This window comes from Limulus polyphemus, unplaced genomic scaffold (genome assembly GCF_000517525.1).
Source record: "Limulus polyphemus unplaced genomic scaffold, Limulus_polyphemus-2.1.2 Scaffold1477, whole genome shotgun sequence".
NCBI classification, from domain to species: domain Eukaryota; kingdom Metazoa; phylum Arthropoda; class Merostomata; order Xiphosura; family Limulidae; genus Limulus; species Limulus polyphemus.
This window is the reverse complement of record NW_013667087.1, coordinates 109341-136875: the sequence shown is the minus strand read 5'-3', so window position 1 is coordinate 136875 and position 27535 is coordinate 109341. Positions and strand designations below refer to the sequence as shown.

The following is a 27535-nucleotide window of genomic DNA, read 5'->3' as shown; positions in this document are numbered from 1 at the left end:
GTGATGTGTTCAATTATATCAGCAATACCATGTTCCTTTAACTTACACCCAATGAAATAAGTCTTGCTACGTGTAATTATTTACCACATGGATCTAAGCAAGACACTTCACATTACTAGAAATGATCAACAGAGCCATATGCTTTGAAAAAGGCTTTCAACGTATACAAGTGTATACATAAACTACAAATTAATTATCACACCATTTGTTGTTAAGTGTGTCAAATATTTTCTTATTTTGGATATTTAAATACTTTTATGCAAAGTTTGCATACATTATGTATTAAAAAAATCAAATTTCTACTTACCTATCTTGGTTTTACTTATATTTCCATAAAAAACAAAAAAAATCACCTAAAAATTCCATGCAATCATGTATTGTTATTGTTTACCTACAATCAATTGGATCATAAACAACCAAAAACTTTGTTGTATATACAAGACTGTTTAGCATAAGAGTTATTATTTAGTGATCTAATATCTAATGATTATTTAGTTCTCATAAGAGTGTTAAAAGAAATTATTTTAAAGGCAACAGTTATGACAAATTTCATTACATAACTCGGTAAGAGTTGTACTTTGTGTGTGTAGTTCAATTGTTGTAATTTGACATCATATTACTCAAACCTTCTGTATTTTTCTCATTGCCTTAAGTGAGTATTGTTATATCATAGTGTTTCATAGTTTGTAGAAAGTTATAGGCTTAGTAGAGCAATAAATGAGCACAAGTTAAGTCAGAAAATGTTAAGTTAGTGAGAGTAGAGTAGACTGCATGGTTGTCAGTTTGGCCATAATGGGCAATATATAAAGAGAGTTTCACAGTTTGTATTGTAATAACAGAGATAAAGAAAAATAATTTGTCTTGGCAAAGGGTGTTCTAAAGTAATTAAACCCACCTGTGTGAAATTTGACAAAAAGAAGAATTATTTAAAGCTCTGGATATAACAGTGATAACGAAGTTACAGTTGTGATTTTGAAGTGAGTTTCACAGCTTGTATTGTAACAACAGAGATAGAAAAGAATAATTCGTCTTGTCAGATGGGTTCTATAGTAACTGAACAAGCCAGTGTGGACTTTTGACAAGAAAGAGAATTATTTAAAGCTTTAGATTACAACTTCAATAACCAATGATGAAATAAATTTTTGTACATACGTTTGACTTGAATAATCATTTTACAACAAGTGGATTGTGTGCTGTCTTTATATTGTTGACATTATCGCCAACAAATCTCAGACATCTTCTGTAAAAGAATCCCAGCCCATATTCAAAACCTGACATTTGGCAAGCCAACCAGGATTATACAGTGATAAATGGCAGTAGAAGAAGATGGGAATGATAGCAGAAGTAGGCCTATATATAATACAACTGTAGTAGTGGCAAAAATAGTGTAGATATTACAATCACGCCATATAACTATGCCAACAAATTTTGATAAGTGGATTGAAAAAGGTGAGCATCTTGGGTTAAAAAAATAGTGATCTATGAGAGTTTATTAACCCTTTCCACACAGGTAATGGGTCAAAGACCATGTCATCGCATCTGTTGACTCGCATTCAAAATGTTATTGAACTACTATTTTACATTTATGTCATTAAGTTTGGTATCAAACTGTAGATTATAATTCAAATTTCAGTAGTATACCCTACTCAATTTCTTAATTTTAAAGTGAATATTAAAAAAAACACAGTTAAACACTGATTTTTGTGTGTCACCTCATATGTTGAATGCAGCACTGGTTCAAATTAGATGTTTGTGATGTCAAAATACAAATTCTATAGCCTTGTACAAATTAGGAACTCAAATTACCGAAACTGACAAGCTGGAATACAAAATAAGAACCTCCTATCTTTTCTCTTTGCTGATATATCACCCATGAACCCTGCTCATCTCTTACCATTTTTGGAAACAGTCTCTCATATATATATATATATATATTTATGTATACGACATGTGAATAACCAATTGAAAGCTCAGAATGTCCCCCTAGTGACTTTCTCAGCCATTTTAAAGTTTTAGGATGCCATCTCCTTCTTTTGAAACAAGATTTCAAGGAGGTAGGTTGTATGTTTAGTCTGCTTGATATTTCATTCCAAAATACAGCTTAATTACTAAGCTTGATAAATTATAATGGAATTCTTTGGTATCAATATAGTAATTTATGTTTTTTGGTTATTCAAATGTAATCAAAAACCTAAAAAAAATTACTTTGTTTCAAATCCTTCATGTGCAAAATTTCTTAAGGCTTAGCAAGCTATGATAAGAAGCAACCGAGTACAAAGGTCAGGACTAGAAAAAATAATTGCTTCACTTCTTTATTTACTGTTCTATGTTCTAGGAAAAATAACTAAGAACTTGTTTCAAAATAGCAATAATCTATATACATATATAATGTATAATAATTGAAATGTGACTGTATTTTACAAAATACTAGTCCACTAAAACACAACCATGACAGGTCACTTTGTTGAGACTAAAGGTCAGTTTTATATTAACCATATTATATATTATGTTATAATCTGAAGTCATTCTAGAACGAAAAAGGCATAATTTATATTTATTTCCTCATTTTTTATGGTGGTTACGAGATTGGTCAAATCGACCAAACCCATCGGATATTCGTTAGTGAAAATAACAGATAAGATATAATTTTTTTCTTTCTTAAAAAACATGTATGCAGACTAATCAGTACTAGGCAGCTCTTTACCACCCAAAACATCCCCACTCCCATCCCCTGCACACATGCATGTAATTAAAACTTATTATTAATAATGTTTAGAAACATTAGAGATATAAATATCACTACAAAATAGTAACATGACCAGTTTTGGTAATTTGTGCATGTGTGTGTGTGAAAATTTAGATTGAAGTAGAGAAGCAGTGTGAAAGAATGTGATACTTTTTACCACTGATATATTTACAATACGAAGTTCATATGAAAGTAGTTGTAGTACTGTGTATTCCTATAATGTTCACAATTTTTTTTTTTATCAGAATTTCGAAAATTTATTATGAATATAGAGAGGTATATTTTCAGAGATGGACAAATGCTAGTTCCAAGGATTTATGTGGCCATTACATCACGAGTTACATTACATTCTGGAATATCAATTTCAACAATCAAAACTGTTTGCAACAACTATAAAAAAACAAGTTACAGGTTAGTCTGAGTACCAGCAATTAAGATGATCTCTGTTTACATACAAATAATAAAACTTAGAAAGTTGAACCAAAAATATTGAAATCCATTAAACAAGATAGATTGTGAGAAGTGAAAACACTTTAATAAAACCTGCCTTACTTTATTGCCCAGGTTTAAAAACACTTAAGAAGTACAGCAAGCTACTGCCATAACTAATATCTGATCTGCTACATTTGAAGCATGCTTGAATGTAACACAAAGACTGGAATAACAAAAAGAGAAGCTCCAGCCATAAGATTATCTTTCAATCCATGTCTCTAAGTCTCACTATAAAAACTGACAATGCATTCAGAGATAACTGAAATAAACTGAATAACTGTAAGTCAGTTCTATGGTAACCTTGTGTTTCATAGCACATATGTCACCTTCTAACCAAATTTCTCTTGCAGCAAGATTGATTTCTGTGGCAAGATCAAGCGTTAATTCTGAGGAAAAAATGTGTACCTTACTGCTAGTGCTATTATTAGAAATCTGAAATAAAATTTTATTTTTGTTACATTCTAATATATTACACAATGTTTAAAAGTTGAAAGCTAATTTCTGTAATATTTGAATAATAAGGTAATATAATATGTATTTAGTTTGCATATAAAATCACTTAGTGTGAAAACCTTTTTCCACACCAAACTTGGATGGTGATCTAAGTTGGGCTTTTATTAACAATATTGGTGATAAATTATATTACTGCATAAAAAAAAAATACATTTCAAAGGTTTCACTTAACAATGTGGTGTTCTGCCTGCCTTATTCTCCATCTATTATAATTGTATTATGTTATACTATATTTTTCATATATTATACAGAAAAAGTTGTTACAATTCTTATGAAAATCCAAACTAAAATGCTTTACCATTTAGAGTAAGTAATAAGTAACAATATAAATAGTCATAAACTAGTAATTAGTTTTAATATAACAAAATGTTACTCAAAACATCTTTTCACAAACATTTTTCAAAGCAAGTTGAAACTTATTGAATGGAAAATTAAAGCAAAGTGAACATTATAATTGTTTAAAAGGCCTTAAAAACTGACAAAATATTATAGTTATTTACTAATTTTTGTACCTGTAAACTTTTAAATAGCTTTTGAAGGCGTTCATAATCTTTTGACTCAAGTTGTTTCATATTGGCCTGATTGATGTCAGTGTTACCTTGACAAGTTGGACAAATATACTCATCAATTGTGTCTGCCTCACTCTGCAATACTCCTACACATCTACCATGGTACCAGTTTTGGCATCTATCACAGCAGATGTAAAACCTGTCAAAATGCATTAGTAAGTTAGAAATGTGCAAAGCTAAATTATTAAATATTGTAGTAATATTGTTAATGATAATTCTTAAAAAGATACTTGAAGAAAAACTTGAAACTTCAGAATCTTACAACTGGATATTATTCTATTATGCATGTCATGTCCAGGTTACAGTGATCAGTAATAGATAATTATGTAGTATCCACAATATACACCAGATTCCAGAACAAAGTTTTGCAGAGAATAAACTGAACTTGAATTAGTAAAGATATATATAAAAATAAAGTGATTAAAACACTGGGGCTTTACCAAACTCACTGTACCTAACCCTTGAAATCCACATGTTTGACAACTGCAGTTCTGACCTTCCAAAGCCAGCTTTTAGTTACCAAAATTTAAGATCCACACCACTGTTTTACACTTCTGCAATTTGAACTAGTCTCCCAAGGAACTGTCGCACAACTGAATAGGCAAAGCAGAAGAATACCCCACACACTTTATTGTTTTGGGTAGTTCCACTAATTCCTAAATAGTGAAAGCATGACTTTAAATGCTTTTTAAATAATATTGTAAAAATGTATAGTGAATAGAATTAGTACATACAGTATTCCTAAATGAGTTGCAATACTATACATTAGTTATTATTAAAGTAATAAAATATATATTTTCTAAGTGTTTTAAAGTAAATAATACTGTTTTGTAAAAGCACATTAGTGAATACTTAAATGTAAATGAAGCCCATAAAAATGGCACCGAAGTGTAACTGTACTGATGGTGAAAGCATTGGTAAAAAAGGCAAAGAAATATATACCTTTTTAAGTGTAAAAACTGAAATATTGTGAGTATTGACTTTTTTTTTCTCAAGGAATGGTTATAAATTTATGCTTGGTTCTAACAGATTTCTACTGGCTGTTAGAACAGAGGGAATTTCCAGACACATCTACTCAAGGCACAAACAGGAGCAAGAATAATGTCAGAACAGTTTCCAATGCAATATCCCATTACCCTTGATTACCTACATCAATAATCATTCCCATTGTACATTTTCATGGGAGATAAATCTCCAAATCATGCGAAGATATACAAATTTCTGTACACTCCTCAATTTAAGGGAGTTGTGACACAGACATGGGATCAAGCACATATAAGCCTTACGGAGCACTCATTGTCGTAACCTTCGTCTAAACAAAAGTTCATGACCTTAAATATCCTACTTACAAGAAGAACATACATGAACAGACTTAAATATATTTTCTTTTCTAGTTACAGAAAAGTGAAATTAGCATTTTTTAAACTGTAATACACATTACAGGATCTAAAATTTTAAGTCTTGTATATAGCAGTTATCTAGCTCTACATGATAAAACTTAATGCTGTAAGTATTGCATACAGACACGACTAGTAGATACTGTAAGATCTAAATCTTATACATAAACACCATCTCACTAAACAATGTAAGATTTAACATTGTAAATCTTAAAAAACTAAAGTTAGGTCTTCCTCATCAATATTAACTTACAAGACACGACAGAATTTATAGTTACAAATTAAAATATCTACAGCACCATATACGGCAAGTTTTTGGTCAATGATGTAGAAATATGTTTCCAAAGTACTATGGAGCATTCACTCTGGCATTCTAAAATTGATACTATGGAAAACACTCTTTTATAATAATAAAATGTTTTGGTATTTGTATGACTAATTAGATATTTGTGCTTAAGCATTAAAAAATAAAATATTTATTACAATAACATTAGTTTTTCTTATGGAATAATTTTTTGAAAGTGCCAAAAATGTAAATTAACAAAAACATACAGCTGTAATTTTTCTCAGATATTCTACAAAAGCAGAGCAAATATACTTGTAAATTTATCATTGCTAATAACCATACTGTAATAATAATAATAACAAAAGGGGAGGGGGGTCTAGTATAAAGAAGTGGGCTAGATGATTCAGTACCTACTATCATGCAGGTAGTATCATGCCTGAATAATACTGCAAGATAATCCAACGATGGAAATGGTATATGATTGTTCTAGGTATCAACAAAGCAATATCCAACCAGTTATTTGTCCCTGGTTCTTAACATTTTCATCATCACTTGTAAAATACAAGAAATATACACCCTACAAGCAGTTTTACACTTTTCACATTTTCAGTGTACAAATAATAATAATAAGCATACAGCTTAGACTTATGATAATACATCAGATGTTTATGTTTCAAAAACACTTGAAAACGGAATGAACTGTAATGAAGCTTATAACACAACCCTACACTACAAGAACAAACAAAAAAAAAAGACATGAAAATGACAGAATTACAGCAAGTTACATACTGTGACTCATCATATGGCTTTTGACAAAAGCAATAGAGCTCTTCATCATCACCACGTTCACAGTCAACACACACAAACTTCTTTCTAGTTTTTACCCCCTCCTCAGTCCGGCCAACACAATCAACGTGGAACCAGTTGCAACATACATCACAGGCAGCCATGAATCTAGATGAAGTTTATTGAGACAGGTAAGTTTCATAGTCCATGTGACATGTTATTAAAGGGTAAAGGCAACATATAATGATGGTATGTCTTATTACATGGAAAAACAGTTTTAAAATGACATTTTATCTACTGCTGGTAAGCATGAAAATGGAAACAACACAATGAATTTATTTGTTAATACCATTAAAAAAATGTCTCTTCCAGTCTTTATATATTTTGTTCTAGTTCTGCTATAAACAAACTCCAAATTACAGTGAAATACTCTGTTGAAAATTAAGAACTTAATGCAGATTATAAATACTTTAATGAAACTTAATGTAAATGTTCTCTTTCTTTAGAAATTAAAGTGTTTAGCTTTAACTCTAGTCATAATTGCAACATTAAGCCTGTTTAATAATTATACATTAAAAGCACCAAACCATTGTTTCTTAAGTGACAACTGTCTACATGCCTTTCATGTTAAATGAACAAGATAAATTTCTTTGTTTTGTGAAAACCATACAAACTGTACACATAACCACACTTTATAAAAAGTACAATACTAGGTTTCATTAGCATAAGGTTAAATACAGCACATTTAAAAATACGATTCTGGTGAGATCAACATTGTTCATTTTATGTAAAATGACTACATACTGACAATATGAAAAAATCAGTCTCATTTAATTGTGTTAGGTACACTAGCCCCAATTAATACTGTTATAAATCCCTAAGATAATATTCTTATGAGTTTTCAGTTCCAATATTAGTGAGTTATTGACTACTGAAAACACAACCTCACAGGAAATTAACTGTGATTAATCAAACACAATAAATTATTCCTTCAGCCTGCTAGTAGTACTAATTCATAGCAAGAAGAAATACTTAATCAATCATAATTTTATATATTTTAAAACAGTTTCTCAACCTTCTGCATCTCAAAGCCCACTTAATTATTTGGCACAATACTAAAGGTCCATATATGTAATTGATGATTTGTTTGTTTAGGGCAGTCACAGTTGTCCTGGTTTGCAATAGGCCATAATTATGCAACTCATGGGCCATTAGTTAAGAATCACTGCTCTAAAATGCTTAACAGACACATTGTTAAAATCATATTTGGTTATATTTAGTTTTTGGAAGAAAAAAAAATAATAATAAAAAATAAAACTGAGGTATGACATAATATACATATGTTATTATTTTCAAATAAACATAACATACACTAGTCAACAAGTTACATACAATTTAGGAAATGAAATTCCAGGCCTTCTTCAAGGACCTACACTCAAATTTCTGTGACCCTCAAATAATGCCATGCAAGATTAATTTACATTTTGTAGACATTTTCATTCATCAAACATGTACACTAGTGGAAACTGTAACAATTTCAGGTCTTGCAAGGCACAATATTTGCAATTGGCAATACAAAATATAAACAAATCCAACTATGATAACCAAACATATTCTTCTTTGTATCATTTAAAAAAAATTAAACCAATTATTTCATAGGGGGAATTTCTTGGAGAAAACTGAAAATTCAGGACTCTTCCAGATCCATGACTTAAGAATAACACTCTGTCCTGAATTTCCACTACTGAAATTTTTAGAGCTCATTTTTCATGACTTTCCAGGATTTCAAGAACATTTGGAAATGTTCGTATAACATAGTACAAATTTCTATTGATAAAATAATTCATATAGCACTTAATCTTCAAAATAAACTTTGTACATAGTAGTATCATTTCATACTACAAAGAAAATAAAAATATCAGGTAGATCTCCAAAATTCCGTAATAAGAAAGACACAGCAATCATCTTTAACAAGTAAATTTTACTTAAGCAAACTCTGTACTATTAGACTTTTTCATTTCACATTTAAAAGATACTCAAAGTTACTTGGAAAACTGAGCTATATTTCTTTAAATTTGGATTAAATTTTGAATTGCAGCAAAATATGGATTAACATCCTACCTGGAAGGTTCATTAGGCTTCCGACAAAGATGACATAACTTGTGACTACGAATTTTTAGAGAGATTTTGGATTTTTTGGGTTTTGGTACATCCGATATTATTTGCTCAGACTTGTCATTATCCACGTAATCATTGCTTTCAGTAGAATATGTCATCTTTCGTTTCTTAGGTGGTTTTGGAACTGGTTCTTTCACTGGCTTTTGAGTAAGTAAAGCAGGTTTAGGTTTGGGTGGTGAAGTAGGAGAGACAGCCTTGCTTTCAAGATTTGATTCATATTCCTCTTCAGACTACGGGTTAAACCACAGGTTATTTATTAAAACTTATAAATAATTAATAGCAAATTAGGAAATAAATTAGGTTTTAAAGAAGCTAAGAGTGTTTTTGACACTGTTATTCCTTAGGTGAAAAAGTAATTCAATTAACTCTTACACATCAGTCTCCTGCAATTTGCAGGAACCCAAATGGGAAATGATACGTGTGCAACAATACATACAATAACTCTGAGATTTTGTTAAAGATTATAAGTACCTTCTACACAAAGAATGACATTATTTTAATTAAGTCTTTTTTCCAAAAATATGTTATCTATTTATTGTAGTTATTTGCACTCAAACTCTGAATAGTTTGAGTGTATGGTGATTTTCATTTTCAGTATAAAAATACTTTTCTTCATCTTAAAGTTTTCAAGAACCTTCTAAATGAATGCCAAAAGTTTTTTTAAAGTAAATATATATATTTCATTTTTCATTTTCTCTGCCATATCACTAACTGTAGATATTATCACCAACATACAGTGCAATGAAATGCTTAAAATTAAGAAACAGAAAAATGTACATACCTTTTAATTCGTAGAATATCTTAAAAGATCTTCTTTTGGTGATATTTGCAATTTCAAGTCTTTCTTTTTACATATACTTAATTTTTAATGTTTTATTTTCCTTTCCTGTCCTTTACCATTTATTATTCATCTTGACACAAGTCATAATGCCTTCAAATCATATTACAGTATCTTTGTCACATGCATAAGCCTTCAGTAAAATTATCTTACACTTATGCAAGATCGTAAACCTTGAGAACTAGGGCAATGTTTGAATAAAAGATGTTATAGTTAGACAGTTGAATTGCATTTAGGTTTTACTTATGCATTATTTGTGTTTGAAAATGCATAATTGAAAGGTTTGAATATTTAAAAAAAAAGGTAAGAAACAACTGTAAGTGCTTTTAAAATTAAAAACAAGATCAATGTTTAAAATGCATAATAAAATGTTTATTTGGCAGACGGCCAAAATTAAAAAGTCTAAATATGTTTTGGTAGGTTTATGCTACCATCATCAGGAGTAAAATCCTACATGACAAGTGAGTAATTTTATAAAGCAACGGTTTAATACGATATGTCAAATTATGTAATGTACAGTTTTATGTAATTTGATACAGTAACATGAGTGCACATGAGCTGCATCATTGTAAGTTCTGTATTGTTAGCCATGCATGGCTGAAAGGTCAATATAATAAAAATAATAAATATATAAATAAAAGTTTTTTCTTAAGAAATGTTTCATAACTATCTGGACATTATGACAATTTTGCATATGAAATTTGAAAATTTCTGATGCACTAAAGTATTTTTATACTTAAAATGAAAATTACTTTGCATATATATATATATATAAATAACTTTTGACATTCATTTAGAAGGTTCTTGAAAACTAAGATGAAGAAAAGTATTTTTATACTTAAAATGAAAATTAGTTTGCATATATATATATATATAAATAACTTTTGACATTCATTTAAAAGGTTCTTGAAAACTAAGATGAAGAAAAGTATTTTTATACTTAAAATGAAAATCATCATACTCTCAAACTATTCAGAGTTTGAGTGCAAATAACTACAATAAATAGATAACATATTTTTAGAAGACTTGATTAAAATAATATCATGGCTTATAGGCAACATGTGAAAAGAAAATAAAGGCATGAGAAAAACATTGCTTTACAAACCTTAAGACCTTATAAAAAATTTTTTTAACATTTTGCGTATGAAAGCATTGTAATGTTTACTGATAATCTGTCAAATTTTGTTAACACACGCTTACCAGTTTAAGAGTTAAAGCATGAAAACTTTAACAAGTACAAAATGGTTACAAGGTCGGTCCTATGGACCGAGCCCATGCTGAAAGAGTTAATTGAACTTCCTAAATGCAAGTCTTCTAATTGCTAACATAATGTATATGCGTATGTTTCTCTAGGTGCATATTTGTAAAGATTTTTATCAAAAAATAAAATAATTTTTATTCATTCCAACACAAAATTATTTTCTATCAGAGAAATGAAATTGCTATGAAATACAGAATAGCTCTACAATAGCTTCCAAAAGTGTTGGTGATAGATATTACATCTATCAGACATAATAAAAAAAAACACAGATGATAAACAAGATATCTAGCATGGAAAATCAAATAGGGACTACATTTTAGGTACTAGAGCCCACAGTCTCAAAACCTACTACCATTCACTTTCCACAACTGGGTGTAGCCATGGTAGTTACACCTAAAAACCATTAAAACAATGTTAGACTTAGCATCACAGTAGAAATTTTGTTAGTAAAATCACTCTTAACTTCTACAATCATGAAACAACCAACCTTTATCTGTAGACTCTTAATTACAAGATAACAAGAACTATAAATTACTTAACAACATATAAATAAATATATATAGGAACTATTGTTTAAATCTTATAACAATACATTGATATTTTACTAAACTACAGTATCTGACCAGACAATACTTCAACCAACCTTGACCTGTTGCCTTAATTCTTTTTCCAGTAACTGTCTCTTTCTCATGATTTCTTTGCGTAAGGCCTCTGTGTGTTTGAAAAGCGCAGAGTAGAGCTTATTGGTATTAATTCTCATCTTCTTCTCTTCAGCTGACTCCTTCTGTTTCTGCTTCTTCTGCTGACTTTTCTCTTCCCTTTCAATTTTATCGAGAATGCTTTTCATCACTTGTTGACATACATTCATCCTTAAACATGTAACAGTTAAAATATATGGATATACTGTAGGAAGTAAGACAGATCCAAATAAAGCTGAAATTATATTGGTAAAGGAAATATGAACACTATGGGTGTCTCACAAACTTCATACATATTTTTGGATACATAGTATACTTCTGTTGCAGTAGACAGAATGATGTACATTATCATCAGTACGAAATTTCATTTGTTTTGCATAAAAAAACAACTATACTTTATATTTTCATTTAACCATTTCCAGACCAGAAGGGTATCACTGATATCTCTACTTTTCTTCTCCACATCACAAATACTTAATCAAATCACATGAACACTTAGTACTGGTTTATTAAACAATATCTAGTTTCTACTGGAAAAATATAATAATTTAATTTAGTTTATAATTTTTCATGTTATGAAATTTTCAAAATTTTGTTGCAAGACACTGTTTTGGAAGAATATTAAAAAAATACTTTCTTAGAATTTCATAATTTTTTCACTGCTGGTCAAAAAGTTCCATATTATATATATATCCAATAAGTCTCAATATAATTAATATTAATCAACATATTTCTTTTGATAATTTATTTCGCCAATTACATCTATAGATAGTAAAAACCACAGCAAAAACTGAAAGGTTTACAAGTGACTTATGACTTGACATTTCAAAATGGCATTACCATTACCTTTATTAGACTAGGTAATATTTTTGCTAACAATGTTCTTGGTCCAGATCAAGTTACATTTATATCTAACAAATATAGTTGTTTTTCAATAAATAACAAGTTCTTTTATTTATGTGCATTGTTTGGATACAATAAACTTAATAATATTACATAACTAAGGATCTGAGTTGCCATTATCCAATGTCATTGCTAAACCTAACTTAGCTGCTTACTTTGTGACAGAAGAAAATTTCTGTATCTTTCAAAAAGAAATAATTTAATACGAAAACATTTTTATGATTGAAAAAAAAAAGTCTAAACAAACTATAATTTTTTTCCCCAAATCTGTAGTTTGTTCCTAACTAAGTCTTCTAAACTTCACATAAGATTCCATTTTTTTCACTCTTCCAGGAACTCCAGATAGTTACTTCCTCACAAAACCATAAATTACCATGCACATAATTTTATTCACTCTATATTGATGTAACCAGTTTACAAGTTGCTCTATCCAATCTTATTTAAACATTATTTGTAACTATTTTCATAGTTTTCTAAATTAGTAATTGTTCAGCCCACATGCTGTGACATCATAAAAAGTGGGAACAAATTGCTGAAGTAACTTTTTCATTTTCCTTGAGGATTACACTGAATGAATGTTACAAAATATAATTCTAAAATATTTCCGAGATAAAAATTGTTATTCAGGTATGCACATGACATCTGTAAGGTTCTCTATGGTCTAAATAAGATTAAACAATATGTATATTATGCAATAACTCGTATTTTACTAATACTACAACACAGATTTAAAACTACACAAAACCATTTCTATTAGGTAGATACTAAAATTCATTATATACAACCCCTATCTCAAACAACAAATGTTTTTGTTATGAAGTTTGAGTGCTCTTTATATATGATGCTACCATAATGCCTGTCAAGATCCTATATCCAATTCTAAAGAAGCTAACAACATCAAGAACTTTCAGGATATCTAATAATGTTTCTAATATAAATAATTAAATCTTACCTGAAACTGCTGATTTTCTGTTCTGGAGAAAGAATAATTTTGGCCTTGTTCTTATCGGTTGTTACTACAGTGCTTGTCTGGGGTACAACACCTTCCTCTTTCTGTTGTTTCTGCAACTGTTGTTGATGATGTCGTTGTAAAGCTATAAGTTTCTGCTGAACTTCAGGAGATGTCTGAGGATTTAACAAAGCTTGGCGAACAACTTCAAAAAATCAAAATATTCCCTGTATTAAACCTCTTCTTACTGATGCATTGATAAATAGAAAATACTATTATCCAAAGAATATTCCAATATTTTTATTGAAAAAATTAATTTTAATGAATCCAAATAAACAAAAATAAAAAATTTAAATCCCTTTCTCGTTATCAGTTACTTTTAAAATTGGTCTACAAGATAGAATGTCACGAGTTTTGAAAAACTGATAGTCTTGCGATTGAAAAGATATAGCAGCTGAAAATATAAATTCACAAGGCCACCCCATGTTCTGATTCACTCATAGCATTAACTAATTATACACTACAAGTAAAAATATAAAATAATTTTTTTTATACCAAAAAAGAAAAGAAAATTACCAAAAAATATATGACAAGCAGCATTAAAATAGGAAAATACTGTTTTATAGAGCTCATAAACTCATTTTCCACAATACTAACATATACTTGAGTGTGTATGTTACCATTCTCTTCTAGCTGTTTCTACCCAAGTAAGAAAAAAAAGGTGCAATTAAAAGTTATTTTGATTAAAACTAAGTGTTTGGATCTCTCTCAGCTGATTTATCTAGCAAATCTTTACTAAAACATCCATTACTCCCTTTAATAAACTGGGCAGGAATTCAACAACAGAACAGTATTTCTGTTTTTATAATTGTATTATTTACAGATGTTTACAGTTCTTAATTTCTCAGGCAAAATTTTAATAAAATTCGAATACTTTTCCTTTTTTTTTAAACAAATTGATATACTGTAATCCCAATGAACATTATTAACAGAATGCATCAATTTTTTTTATTTTATTTAAATACATGAACTATTCACATTTGGATATGCACCATTAGAAAATGAATACAAGTTCTCAACACTAAAATACTGTTTCATTAATTAGAAGGTACTCTTAAATCAAAATCTGCATTTAAACAGCAATAACAAAAAAAAAGTGTTTGTATACTTGGAAAATCTTCTGTGTGTGTGATTCAGTTTATCAAGCTTTCATTTAAAATTTTCAACACTACAATACCAAACCACACATGACAAAATAAACATGATTGAGCTACTCACTCTGTTGAGTAATAGCAGGCGTTAAGACAAACTGCTTTGGAGAACAAGGAGGTGAGCCACCACCACCTACTGAAGAACTTGTAGGGGATATTGAAGGTTGTGTTTTGGATCCAATACTTATTTGCGGAGCTGTTGAAGTTTTTGATGTAGAAAGGGACAGTTGTAATGGTGCTGTCATAAGCTTCTTGGTGTCTATTTTTACTGAAGATGATGATGTCAGCAATTTAGTTGCTGCACCTGTTGTTCTGAGAATGGAGACAGTTGAAGGAATGGATGTTGTGGTTCCAGACACGGTCAACTGGCCTGGAGCAATACTCAAAACTTGAGCTTCTGTTGAACTATTTTTGCTCACAGAAGCCACAGCAATTGGTGATGTACTTGATACAACAGGTGTAGTTATTACAGTACCAATACCAGGGATATTTACAGTGGCATTTTGAAGGCGAAGTTGCTGGACACTAGGTTGGACAGCTGGACGAACTGCAATTAGCAAAAAAATAATTATAGCTAAATTATAAAACAAAATACAAACTTCACTAGTTTTACAATAGAAGCAAAATACCAATTAATGTAAATGAAATGCTATTTCAAATATATTTAGTTATCCACTTATGTAGAATAAGTTTTATCTAACTCATAAAATAAAAGGTTACTAATCTATCAAAATACAGAAATTCAACCAAAATCGTATAGAATTCTGCATATTTTTCAAAACTTAACATCAAATGTGTTGTTCCTCCTGAGAGTTACAAATTTCAACTCTACAGGAAAACATTAAAAAACAATCTCTTATACAGATAATTCCTTTTAAACAAAAACACAGCTTTAAACATTTAGTTTCATTCAAATAATAGTTTTTTAGAGATTACCATATAAACATCACAGGCTTCAATTCAAATCAATTGGCAGTGATAGAAATGAATAAAAATTACAATTCATTTCTTTTAGAAGAACAAAACTAATAGTTAGCATTATATCAGAATTTTTTTTATATTGAAAAATGAAAAAAAAGTCTTAAATAAAGGTTTATTTGCAAAATTATCAGACTTATGGAGTCAAAATTTTCATAGATTCAGATTTTGATTACTAAATTTACATATTAAAATGGTAATGAATTGGTTCAATGAAATTATTTGTTACTGAAACACTAAGATAAATAAGTGTTAAGTGCCTCAATAACATTACAATTTAAGAGCTATAGGTTATATAAATATATGTTGCCACAGTGTGAAAAGTGGAATTGGAACACATTAAAAAATAAGTCATCACTTGAATTTAGTAACTGAAAGCTACCATGTTCATAGAATGTGAAGTTGTAACCATTAAAACACCTTTTAATTGTAGTTAAGTTATTCTCAGTATTAAGTACAAGCCCAACTGGATAAAGCTGGAAAGTAAGATAATATCACATGTTCTATCACAGAACAAGATCTCATACAACATGTGAAATAAAGGTGCAAGCAGTAACATATCTTAATTATACTCATTTGTTCCAATTAAGTAATTGATATTCTTTCAACATAAAAAAACCATCGTTTTAAAAATTTATTGATTTTTCTTCTCTTTGTGAGAGCTTGTGCTATTTTCCTGACATTCAGCAAAAGTTACATCCAATGCCTCTCAACATTTGAATCAAGCACATAAGTGCCCAATGTAAGAGACACTGTGTGTAAATCTTTTGCACTAAACTTCCAATGAAACTGAGTATCTTCAGCATTAGTGAGGCTATAACACCCTTTGTTCATGCTAATGAAGCTGTTGCATACTTATAGATACATTGGTATAAAACTGAAAGAATAGTATGCTATTGTGTTTTGAAATAATAGAAGCAAAAGTGATGTATACAGTAGATATTTACAAATTTCTATACTAAACTTAAAGCTCCATCTATAAGCTAAGTCATAACTACTTAAATGTGTAAAACCAAGTTGACTAATGTTTTATTTTTGAAAGTAAAATTATATCATCAAATTTCATTCAAACAGTGTTTAAGCAATTTTGTGCTACAAAAAATTTATGCGTAATTTTCACTGTTTACCAATTCCCACACTAACTAGCAATTCGTAAGGTTTTTCACAGGAGAAAAGTAACTTCTTATTCAAAATTATTTCAAAACAAAGCACAAACTAACAACTGCATGAACAAAAAGTGTATGGTATGGCACACACAGGCGAAATGGTTATGCTTCCAATAAATACTATTATTATAATAAATTACAAAACTTGTACAATTTTTAGTGTTGTTACTGCTAATTCCAAAAATCTTCAACATTTACCTGGAGATTGGGTCTGTATAATTGTTTGTTGTTGACCAGATGCTTGAACCTGTGGCCGGATATGAACTACTTTTGGAGTCATCTGTATTCCTGCTACTGTTACAGTTCCAGCAGTTGTTGTTACACCAGTAGCAACAGCTCCTGTTGCAGTTGTTGTAGCTCGAACCTGTAATAAAAAAGGAATCCCTTAAACATAAGTATAAGACAGCCAAAGCCATTCTATAATAATATTAATCAATGCTAATGAAACCAAAGTTTTCTTTTTTGGGTAAAAAAAGTTTTTTAAATATTCAATAAACCTAAAGAGTTCAATGCTTTCAGGTAAGTCCACAGCTTTTTCTGCAATTCACTCAGCTGGTCACATAGTTTTATGAATGCTAATACTGACAATATACTAATATTATATCAAATTTGACAATTTTTCTATCAAATGAATATATACTGAAAAATGATATACCAACCACTGAAAAAACAAACTAAATAGAATAATACTTTACACAGAAATTGCACTTCTGCACAAACACCTGTTAAATAAAGGCTATCTGACTGATTTTCTAACAAATGTTACAATTTCTTAAACAACAAATTCCAACCACCAGCCAATGTGCACACCAACCCCAAATTCCCCTCACTATTTCCCTTTTATGGGTTCACAATCCTCACAAATGAAAAAACAACTCTCCTCTTCAATAAAAACAATCTACCCTCAAATTCAGCCCAAGCTAATACATAGACCTAACTCCTGCATTAAAAGCTTATTTCAATATAAAGATCAACTACCTAAACTTCTACAGTCCTAGCTCATGTATAAGTATACAGGTAGTGACTGTAAGGTCACATATAGAGGCAAAACAAAAAGCTACTTGAAAACTAGTCTGTGACCATTTTGGAGTATTTAACAGAACTGACCATCCACTACTTAAGCCCAGCCACTCATCCATTTGTTCACCTATTAAAACCATGTGTCACAACATTTTATTTAACAATTTCTCTGTCATTCAGACCTTGAAATTTATATTAAAGAAAGTTTACTCATAGCTAAATACCTACCCTTCTCTTAATGACTTACAAACCTCTTTAGATCTAAATTATTCTACATTTACACACTTAAAATTCAAATGTTTTGCAATATATCTATAATCTTTTGTTTTATCCTTCCATTTACCATTTTACTTAATAACTGAGTAAACTAGTGTTTAATAATACTATTGTTGATGTGATTAAATTTCTTTGTAACACTACTTTCAGACTGCACTGAAGATGGAACAAATTTTTTAAAATGTTCGAACATTGTAAATAAGATGTTTTGTGTTTTGTCAACAGTCTTCATATTTATTATTAGAAATTCAAACAAAAACAGCAGAATATTCATTGTTTATTCATCTATAAACACAAGTTGTGTAACATTCTATTCAGAATTAAAGAAAGAGCCTAAAATAATAATAATCCAATAGTGAACCAAGCAAAAACAAGTTAATAGTAACTGATTTTTTTCTTCTTCTATCAACTTTGATGAATTAATCAAAACATCATTGATCTTGTAACAAGATTGTCATAAATTGTCTTTTTATAGATTGTGTATACAGCTCTGCCTCAATTTACTCAGCAGATCCGAGTATAAAAACTGGGGTACAGGTATTCTTCACGTATGTGTTATACATAGTAAGTCATAATGCTGCAGTATCAAAGAAAACTTTTTGTGGACGCATCTCTTCCTAAATGAATTGACTGTTCAAGACCAAACTTGGCATGCTTAGTAGTCCACAAGTAAACCAAATTCATATTAATCTTCCCAAATATTGAGAAAAAAAAGAAAAAATAACCAATATATCATTACTGAGGTATTTATTGTAAATAGCCGAGTTTGAATAAAACTCATAGCACTACAAAATTCTACAATTCAGCATTTTGTTTTGTTTTCTATAATAACAAAAAAAAACACAGTAATAACATATCCAACTACAATGTGGAGAACAAAGACATTGCCATTGTTTAACCCCACAGCCCTTGCTGCCATTTTTAAATTTCTTTCAGCATTGGTATTGCATTACGTTCAAAATTTAATTAAACCACTTTACTATCAATGTATTTTAATGAAATTATTATTATCAAGTATGTTATAATTTCAATTTTTATATTATCTAAGTTTTATTTCTTTATTTTAAAAAGAAAAATCTAAAACAGCAAATAAAACTACAGTTTTTGTTGTCACATGATCTGCTCACCATTACAATCTCAACTTTTATACAAACAACTGTGAGTAGCTAATATAGACCGTTATGTTAAACTGTAAAAGTCCATTACATAGGCATGTTTTATTACTGTCTTTCTAAGTTTAAGGTCAGTCACACCCACTTGTGCAGTTAAAGCTGTGTTGCTAAGCAACAGTTTGAAGTTGAATGGTATGCTTATAACCAATAGAAAGAGCAGATTTCCCTCTATTTGGGTAACTTAAAGAAGAAACTTTAGCACTGTATGGATTTTGTATTATAACGTACAAACCAAGCTTAGTTCATTGTTGAGTGCAGCGTTCTTAGCATTTGGTTATACTTTTTTTGCCTTATAAATATTAGATTGATAGACAGTTAAATTGAATTTAAGTTTTACTTTCATATTTTAATTAATTATGTATTATTTGTGTTTTAAAATTCATATTTGAAAGGTTTAATGATTTTTTTTTTATAAGTTTAACGTGTTGTCACCTGGATTGTGTAAGCGCCATCTTGTTTTTTCAATGAGTCTGTGTAGGAGTCTGCCAAAATTACATCTTGAAACCCTGCAACTATCGATTGACATGTCATCATAAAAAGTAAACATCAAAGAATTTGAAAGGAAAATTTAAAATAGACTACAAGTGAAAAGATAAACACATGAAATTATGCATACAACAAGAAAAAGAAGTTTGAAAACAATTCTATGATGAATTGAAAGGTATGAGCATATTTTCCTTTGTTAATTTTAAACATTTCATTGCACTGTAGGTTGATGATAATACAGAGTTAGTGATGTAGTAGAGAAAATGGTCAATAAAATATATACATTTACCTTAAAAAACTTTTGATATTCATTTATGAAGTTCTAGAGATTATGAATATGCAATGTAAAAACTCTAAGATAAAGAAATAGTATTTTTATTTCATGAATGTTTTTTATTATAAATAGTAGAATAAATCAAATTTAAATATTTTACTTTTCTGAATCTACATAGTATTAGGAACGTTTTGTCAAATTTCAAACAATTTCACCCACTAATTTTATTTTAAGAATAAAATTTAATGAAAGAGACATCACGTGCTACAAATCATAGAACGTGACAACCAAAGGGTTAAGCTTCCTGCTCTTTTCTGATTCACACCACTTAACTCTTCCAACACGGGGTTGATAATTTGACCGAGTCACGTGACCTTTTGTACTCGTTTAAAGTTCATATAAATCTAACACTTATAACTCTCTATATATTGGGTATATCTTCACGAAATTTGGCAGTCTTTCACGTACAAAAATTCATATTTCTTAGTGAAGTATTTCTAATAAAATAAAGTTTTGTCCATGATTATATCGAGTATTTGTATTGAATAGTCCGTGTGCAAAGTAATTTCTATGTTAAAATTAAAAATACTTTTTCTTTGTGTAATCCATAAAACCCCCTAAATGCATTTCAAACGTTTTTTTTCTTCACTAAATCCTTATAGGTTATAAAAAAAAACCTAAATTAACCTTCTATTCTTTCTAGAATGACTTCAAATTGTAACCTGAAACTACATTCATTTATCTTAAGTAGCTCTAAGTTTGTAATATTATACATTTATTTATAATTAAATTTTATTGTTTTATTGCCCTTTGAGCCATGTCTAACTGCTATCCCGCCATTATAAGTTTCAAATCACTCGAGGAATGTGCAGCTCGCATGCGTGCCTCGCGAACCATTTTAATTATATTATTATTATTACTTATTTTATCTAATCTAGTCTTAAACAACTTAAAAAGATTTGTATTTTTAATTTGAGTTACATTTATAATAATAGATAAAGAATAAGTATGAAAAACAAGAAATAAAGTACTTACCCAATCTTCTTTTCTTGCTCTTGATTGTCGAGGAGAGTTAAGCCTAATTTTTTTTTTTTAGTGATTATAGTAAAGCACTTAACAATTTTTATTTAATTAAATAATACACCAAAGAATTTTGACTAATAACATTCAAAAAGTAAACAAATTCACTTACTTCTAAAAATTTTCCTGGCTTTCTAACTACGCAACTAAAGCCGTTACAAATTCATCCAAGCTAGTCGTTATCTTTCCTACGGGAAAGATGTTGCTTCCCCCGAGTGAAATTGACGGTTATCTGTTCAGAACACAACGTTATACAACATGCCATTTGATAGACGAAAACCTTGACTTTCTATTGGTTATAGGTAATATATAATGAAATGCAAGAGGAAACTATCATGGAACTGTGAAAGAGAGGATGTGACAGGAGGGGTCTGATTTTCTACTTGATTGCTCTGTAACCAAACAAAGTTGAAGCCTATAAGAATTATGGTCTGTTTGAGCAATAATGATTATATAGAGTACAACATGCCATTTGATAGACGAAAACCTTGACTTTCTATTGGTTATAGGTAATATATAATGAAATGCAAGAGGAAACTATCATGGAATTGTGAAAGAGAGGATGTGACAGGAGGGGTCTGATTTTCTACTTGATTGCTCTGTAACCAAACAAAATTGAAGCCTATAAGAATTATGGTCTGTTTGAGCAATAATGATTATATAGAGTACTTTACGTTTAATTTCGTACATTTTCGAGGGTGATGGATAAAATACGGATGATGACATGCTAAGATAAAATATGTTACGTGTCGCACTAATGGAAATTCAGGATTTTTTATATATATATTTCCTTGTACAATTAAGAACTTAAAACTTGTATACTATTAAAATATGGATTATTAGCTAAGATTTTATGCTATTCTAATTGGTATAACATAAACAAAAAGTAGTGTAATAAAATTTTGAATGTAAGACACTAAAACTTTGTGTCATGCACAGTAAAGTGTACCCGGGCTGATAGGGTTAACTTCCAGTTTATACTAGGGTTAAAATAAGCACTTAAGCTTGAGTTAGAGAAGTAATTCATAATTAAAATATTTTTAGCATATTTCTTACTTATTGATGTAGGATAGTTTTCCAATGAAGCAAAATTCAAAATTATTATTATTAAATTTAATGCATTAAATGTACCAAATTCAGACAGTAGAAATCTTAACAACATCTCTACTGTGAAATGGGCTGCTTTGAACAAGAAGTGATGCAACTGCTTTGCCATTTCTACCAAGTTTCTCGACTGAACATCCACACCTCATTTCTGAATCTCTCAAGAGATTCTGCTCATAATTAGCAAATTTGTACGTGTTTTCTGGATTTTCAAGGGAGAAAATACAGGAGTGCAGTCTACTAGAAAATTGTTAAGGTAAGACATTTAACGTGCATTACAAGAGCTTCAAAAAGAAAGCCCATTATGGACTGGGAGTTCACTTTTACTTGTTGACCTTTATTGGACCTTTGGGCTTTCACCAAGGGCAGAGCTATGTATGCAGTTTGATTCTCAAAAAGTTATTCATATCGCACATCTACTTAATAGGTATTTTTATTATTTTTATTAATTCTTTCAGTGGACACATTAAATGTCATTTAATGTGTCCACTCAAAGAAATGTTGCAATATACTGGTTATAACTAACCATTATAGAAGTTATCATCCATGTTGCTTAAAAGTAAATTAGTCCAACCATTAAAATATTTGTGCATTATGGTTATATGACTGTCTTGTTTGTTTGTATACTGTATATTTTTTACTGTATCAAATATTTAAGTATCTTTAAAATTTTAATGAATTTTCAGTTTAAAACCTCAAGGTTTTTAAAGATGCAACTACATAACATTAAAATTTATTAATCACGCTTATTAAATATCCTTAAAATAATATTTTATTCCAAGAATGTAAAAATAAAGTACTGGCAGTAAAGAAAAAAGTGACTCTGTCTAGATATCTTGTCTGTTACTGTTAGAAGCCTTAAATGGGCTGGAGATATAACATTATCCTTTCAAACAACTCATAAGAAAATTACATAAAAATACATGTGATTTTGGGGTACTCAGTACTTTTTCATGAGGTGCTACTTGCACTGGATCTGAACAGCCAAAAAAAAATTGGCAAAGTGCAAAATAAATTTTTTTTTTATATTAAATGTTGCAAAGAGATATACATGTTAATTTTTCCTGTAACTAGATAAACATTGTACAAAACATATACATAAAAAAGTAGGAGTTTAAAGATGCATGTCAACAACAAACAGTACATCTCTATCCTTAGTTAACTTGGAGAATAATCGAAAAACCAACTTATTACCATACAATTATAGGTTTGATAAATGAAATATACTAAATAATAAAACTAAAAAAATATATCTGAAGTTAACAAACAATTGGTGAGGCAATAGTGCTGACAGTAGGCTCAAAAACTGATATACAAGCAATTTTTTTAAAGCCAGCAAATTTTCTATTTCTGTTTTCTTTTATTGAACATATTGGTGGTCTTCTATAAACATTACATCTAGAAAAATAAATATCTAAAGATGATCTGATCTACATTCTTTCCTTTTATTAATTCAAAGATAATGATAAATCTAAATTGATTTTAAATGTGTGAAATTATAAAAATGATGTACAGATGTAACCATCTGACACAAGACTTCCAATGTCACTAATTTTTATTTCTTTAGCATGGGCTGATATAAGATAGATAGAAAGTTATCTTGTCTCCTCTGAGTCATGACACAGAACTAAATTCTATTCAGTCAAAGCGGTATACTGTAAACTGTGGTAATGAAAGTGTTGAATGACTCTTTCAACTTGTTACTCAAATAAAAGACATATGAACTTAATACTTATTATCACTGCTAACAACTGAAATGAAACTTGGAAACAATATAAAATATTTATGTAGTTTACAAAATACTTAAATATTCTTAAAAGTAAGTTGATTTAAGAACTTTGTTCAATAAAAATTGACAACATGCAGTAGACACGAACACCAAAGTTTCCACAAATATTAGATCAAGTATGCATAGCAGTAGAAAACTATAAAGAAAAGAAGAGTAACCATACCAAAAAACACTTTACTATTTACCTAAACAGACAGTAGGAAATAAAATACTAGGGCTTGATTTTCTGGGATATATAGCTGTATAATGGTACAATAATATTACCTTAGCCTGTGTGGTTTGGCCTTGGGTCACAAGCTGAACTGTACTCCCAGAGGCTGCAGTGGCTGTTGCTGCAATTGTACCAATGCCAGGCAAAGATATGGCAACAGGTGTGCCAGTGCTTGATGAACAAACTACACCTGTAGAACCAGTTACTACAGCAGTGGACACTGCAGAAGTTAAAGCAACTGAAGGACGGATTGTACTCAGCTGTGTTTTTGATCCAGTTTGCTGAACTGTGCTTGTCTGCACAGTTGGTAAAGTCAGCAACTGAAGACGTCCATCGGCCATACGAATTAGCTGCTGACCTGAAATTAAAAGATATGCAAGATTTATCCAAAAGCATAGTTTCTCAGCATTAATTTGACACTAAACATTTATAAATCTCATGTTCTATAATCAAACATCTGAGATAGCACACTGAGTATTTGAAAACTGACTTTCAGTTACATAACATAAAACAATAATTTAAATGCCTTTTCATACACACACAAATTTAGGAACAAATACATAAAACTAGTTCATACAATATACAAATATTTATAAAAATATCAAATAGTGGATAAGCACAATTTCATCAAACTTGATATAGTGGTTTCTTTTGCAGGAATTATCTGCTACCCAAAACATAACGAATTGTCCCAGTTGACCTATCATATTATTATTCACAGAAAAATCTTTCAACAAAATTTATTTTAAATTTTTATACATAATATAATTTAATGTTATTTTTTCCACCAATGTCTATTTCTTTGTCAACCAATTAAAAAAAGGACTATGTGGTATCAACTATTGCTCTTAGTAAGCTGAAAACACAACATACCAGGCAGAAGTCCACGAACTTGGAGTTGACCATTTGTACCTTGAAAGATGTGAATCTGAGCTCTGACAGGGGATCCTTGTGTTGTCTGAGTTTGAATAATTCCTGTCTTGGGACCCTGTGCATTTATCTTGAAGTTAATAAGAAATAAAAGCATGAAAAATACAAACTGCCTGAAATTTCAAAAGGCAACCATAATACAAATGTTTGAAAATTTCTTTACAAAATAAATGTATTTAATTTATAGCTTAAAAACTGTTCAATTAAAATAACACAGATCAATAAAGAAACTTAAATAATTTTCTGCTATACAAGTTTACCTGTCCACCTCCAGCAACAGCCAGAACTGTTGGTTTAGTGGCCAAACCAGAAACTGTTCCACTGGAGGTTGAGGCAGTAGAAGCTCGTACTATGATCTGAGGAGATTTGGGAAGTATGGCTGCTCCAATTGGAAGCTTCAATGTGGTACCCCCACCTGAAGATGAAGCTACAGCTGTGACGACTTGTCCTAAGTGTAATAAAATACATTATGAATATAGCATCACACAGTGTTGTACTGAATAATAAACACACTGTATTTAGAAATGACATATTTATGCTATAATTCAAAAAAGGCATTTAATCAAACAACTTCCTCTTGAAGATCAAACTAACTGCATTCCACAGCTCAAAGAGCATTCTCTTAAAGGATACTATTAATAATGCATACTATAGCTGACTAAAAGAATTTTCTCAAGTGGTGGTATCCTGATAATTTATTTTTTGGTTTTGTTTTTTTGTCCATAAAATCCTTTTATGAACAGATGCAGAATTTTAAGTAACACTAGTATCACCATTCATTTACTTTTCTTAGAAATGATAACGAGCAATAAAAATAGCAACCATATAATGTCAAACAGGTCACTAAACTTACCCCCTGGTTTATCAGGTCTTGGTCCTCGCGTTGTAAATATCCTTCGAATACCTTTGTAGGGCTGTCCAGTTGGTGTGCTTGCAGTTGCAACCAGACTAGCAATTCCTGCTTTACCAGGTGTGGTGGCAGTAATAACCTGAACCTAACTCATAAGTAAAGAAAAATATTAATTAACTGGTAACAAAGTTATTTGGAAACTGAATAGTCAGATTAAAATTTTACGGCAGTATTTACAAAACTGGAAGGTATGTGAATTCCAAACTTCAGATAACAAAACCTTACTTTATATCTAAAATTCAAAACAATATTTCTTGAATTTTAGTCAAAAGATTCGGAAGACATCGAAAGAAAAAAAACAGTAATGTAATAGTTTTCATTTCATTAACTTAAATAAGGATTATTCAATATTCTAGTAGTGTAAAACACCTTTCAATCATCTCTTCAAAATAAGTACTACTTTTATGATATTCAATTACCTTGTGAGCAATCCTAATTGTAATACAACTGTAATATCAAGCACAAAGCACAGAACATGGCTTCAAAACTGACTGCAATAATATTAAGAGTAAAATTTATTTTCTCAACAAGTGTTTCTATGCCTAAATTTTTCAGACTTAATTTCAACACTGTTTAACATCACAATCTAAAAGTAGAATATGTACCACAGATACCACAAGACAATATTTTGTTAAAAACATAATTTAACACCTATAATTATTTTGATTTAGCCAACTTTAATTTTGTTACTTCAAAAAAGTCATGACTTATGAGTATCTCATTTTAAACAGCTGGTCCAATTTGGAAGAATTGTCACAGCCAAGTCCTTAAAAAATAAAGCATCACCTTTCCAGCTGATGAATTTAATGAAGAAAGAGGTGTGAGGGTTGTTACTCCTGAAGAACCAGGTGTCAGAGCTACAGTGATGGTTTTGGCTGTTACAATTTTAGGTTGAGTTTGTGATGTTGAATTTTTCAGCTGCTGTGGAGTCTGTTTAGATGAGTCCAGCAACCTTTTCTGCTGCATAGCCTGTCGTTGCTGCTGAAGTTGTGCTTCCATCTGTGCTCGAATCTTGTCAGCACTTTGCTGTGCTTGATGATGAGCTATTTTCTCTCTAGCTTGTTGTTGCTGCTTCTCCAACCTTAAGGTGAAACAAACTATTTATCACAATCAAATTTTCATTATTTCTTGGTCTGTAACAGTTTCCATGTAACATGGCTGGAATTTTTTTAAGACTTATCATAAAGAAATCACTTTCTAACGTTAACATTTTCCAACACTGAAAATGTATTTCCAATAGAGCACCCCCCCCCCCCACGCTTAGCTGACTCCCTCTATACTGATTGTTCAATCATCACTTCAAAATTAGGCA

The 27535-nt window shown here is 30.0% G+C and overlaps 1 protein-coding gene across 1 annotated transcript in view; it reads right to left on the bottom strand.

The window, feature by feature from the left end:
• The window catches only part of LOC106463765 (nucleosome-remodeling factor subunit BPTF-like), a 100151-nt gene that overhangs the window by 6604 nt on the left and 66012 nt on the right, over positions 1-27535 (bottom strand). The window contains 12 exon segments of the mRNA XM_022391357.1: positions 4264-4459; positions 6793-6957; positions 8911-9197; positions 11710-11935; positions 13620-13821; positions 14895-15374; positions 17170-17335; positions 24437-24741; positions 25257-25383; positions 25574-25761; positions 26167-26308; positions 27010-27304. Coding sequence (XP_022247065.1) covers positions 4264-4459; positions 6793-6957; positions 8911-9197; positions 11710-11935; positions 13620-13821; positions 14895-15374; positions 17170-17335; positions 24437-24741; positions 25257-25383; positions 25574-25761; positions 26167-26308; positions 27010-27304 — 2779 coding nt within the window.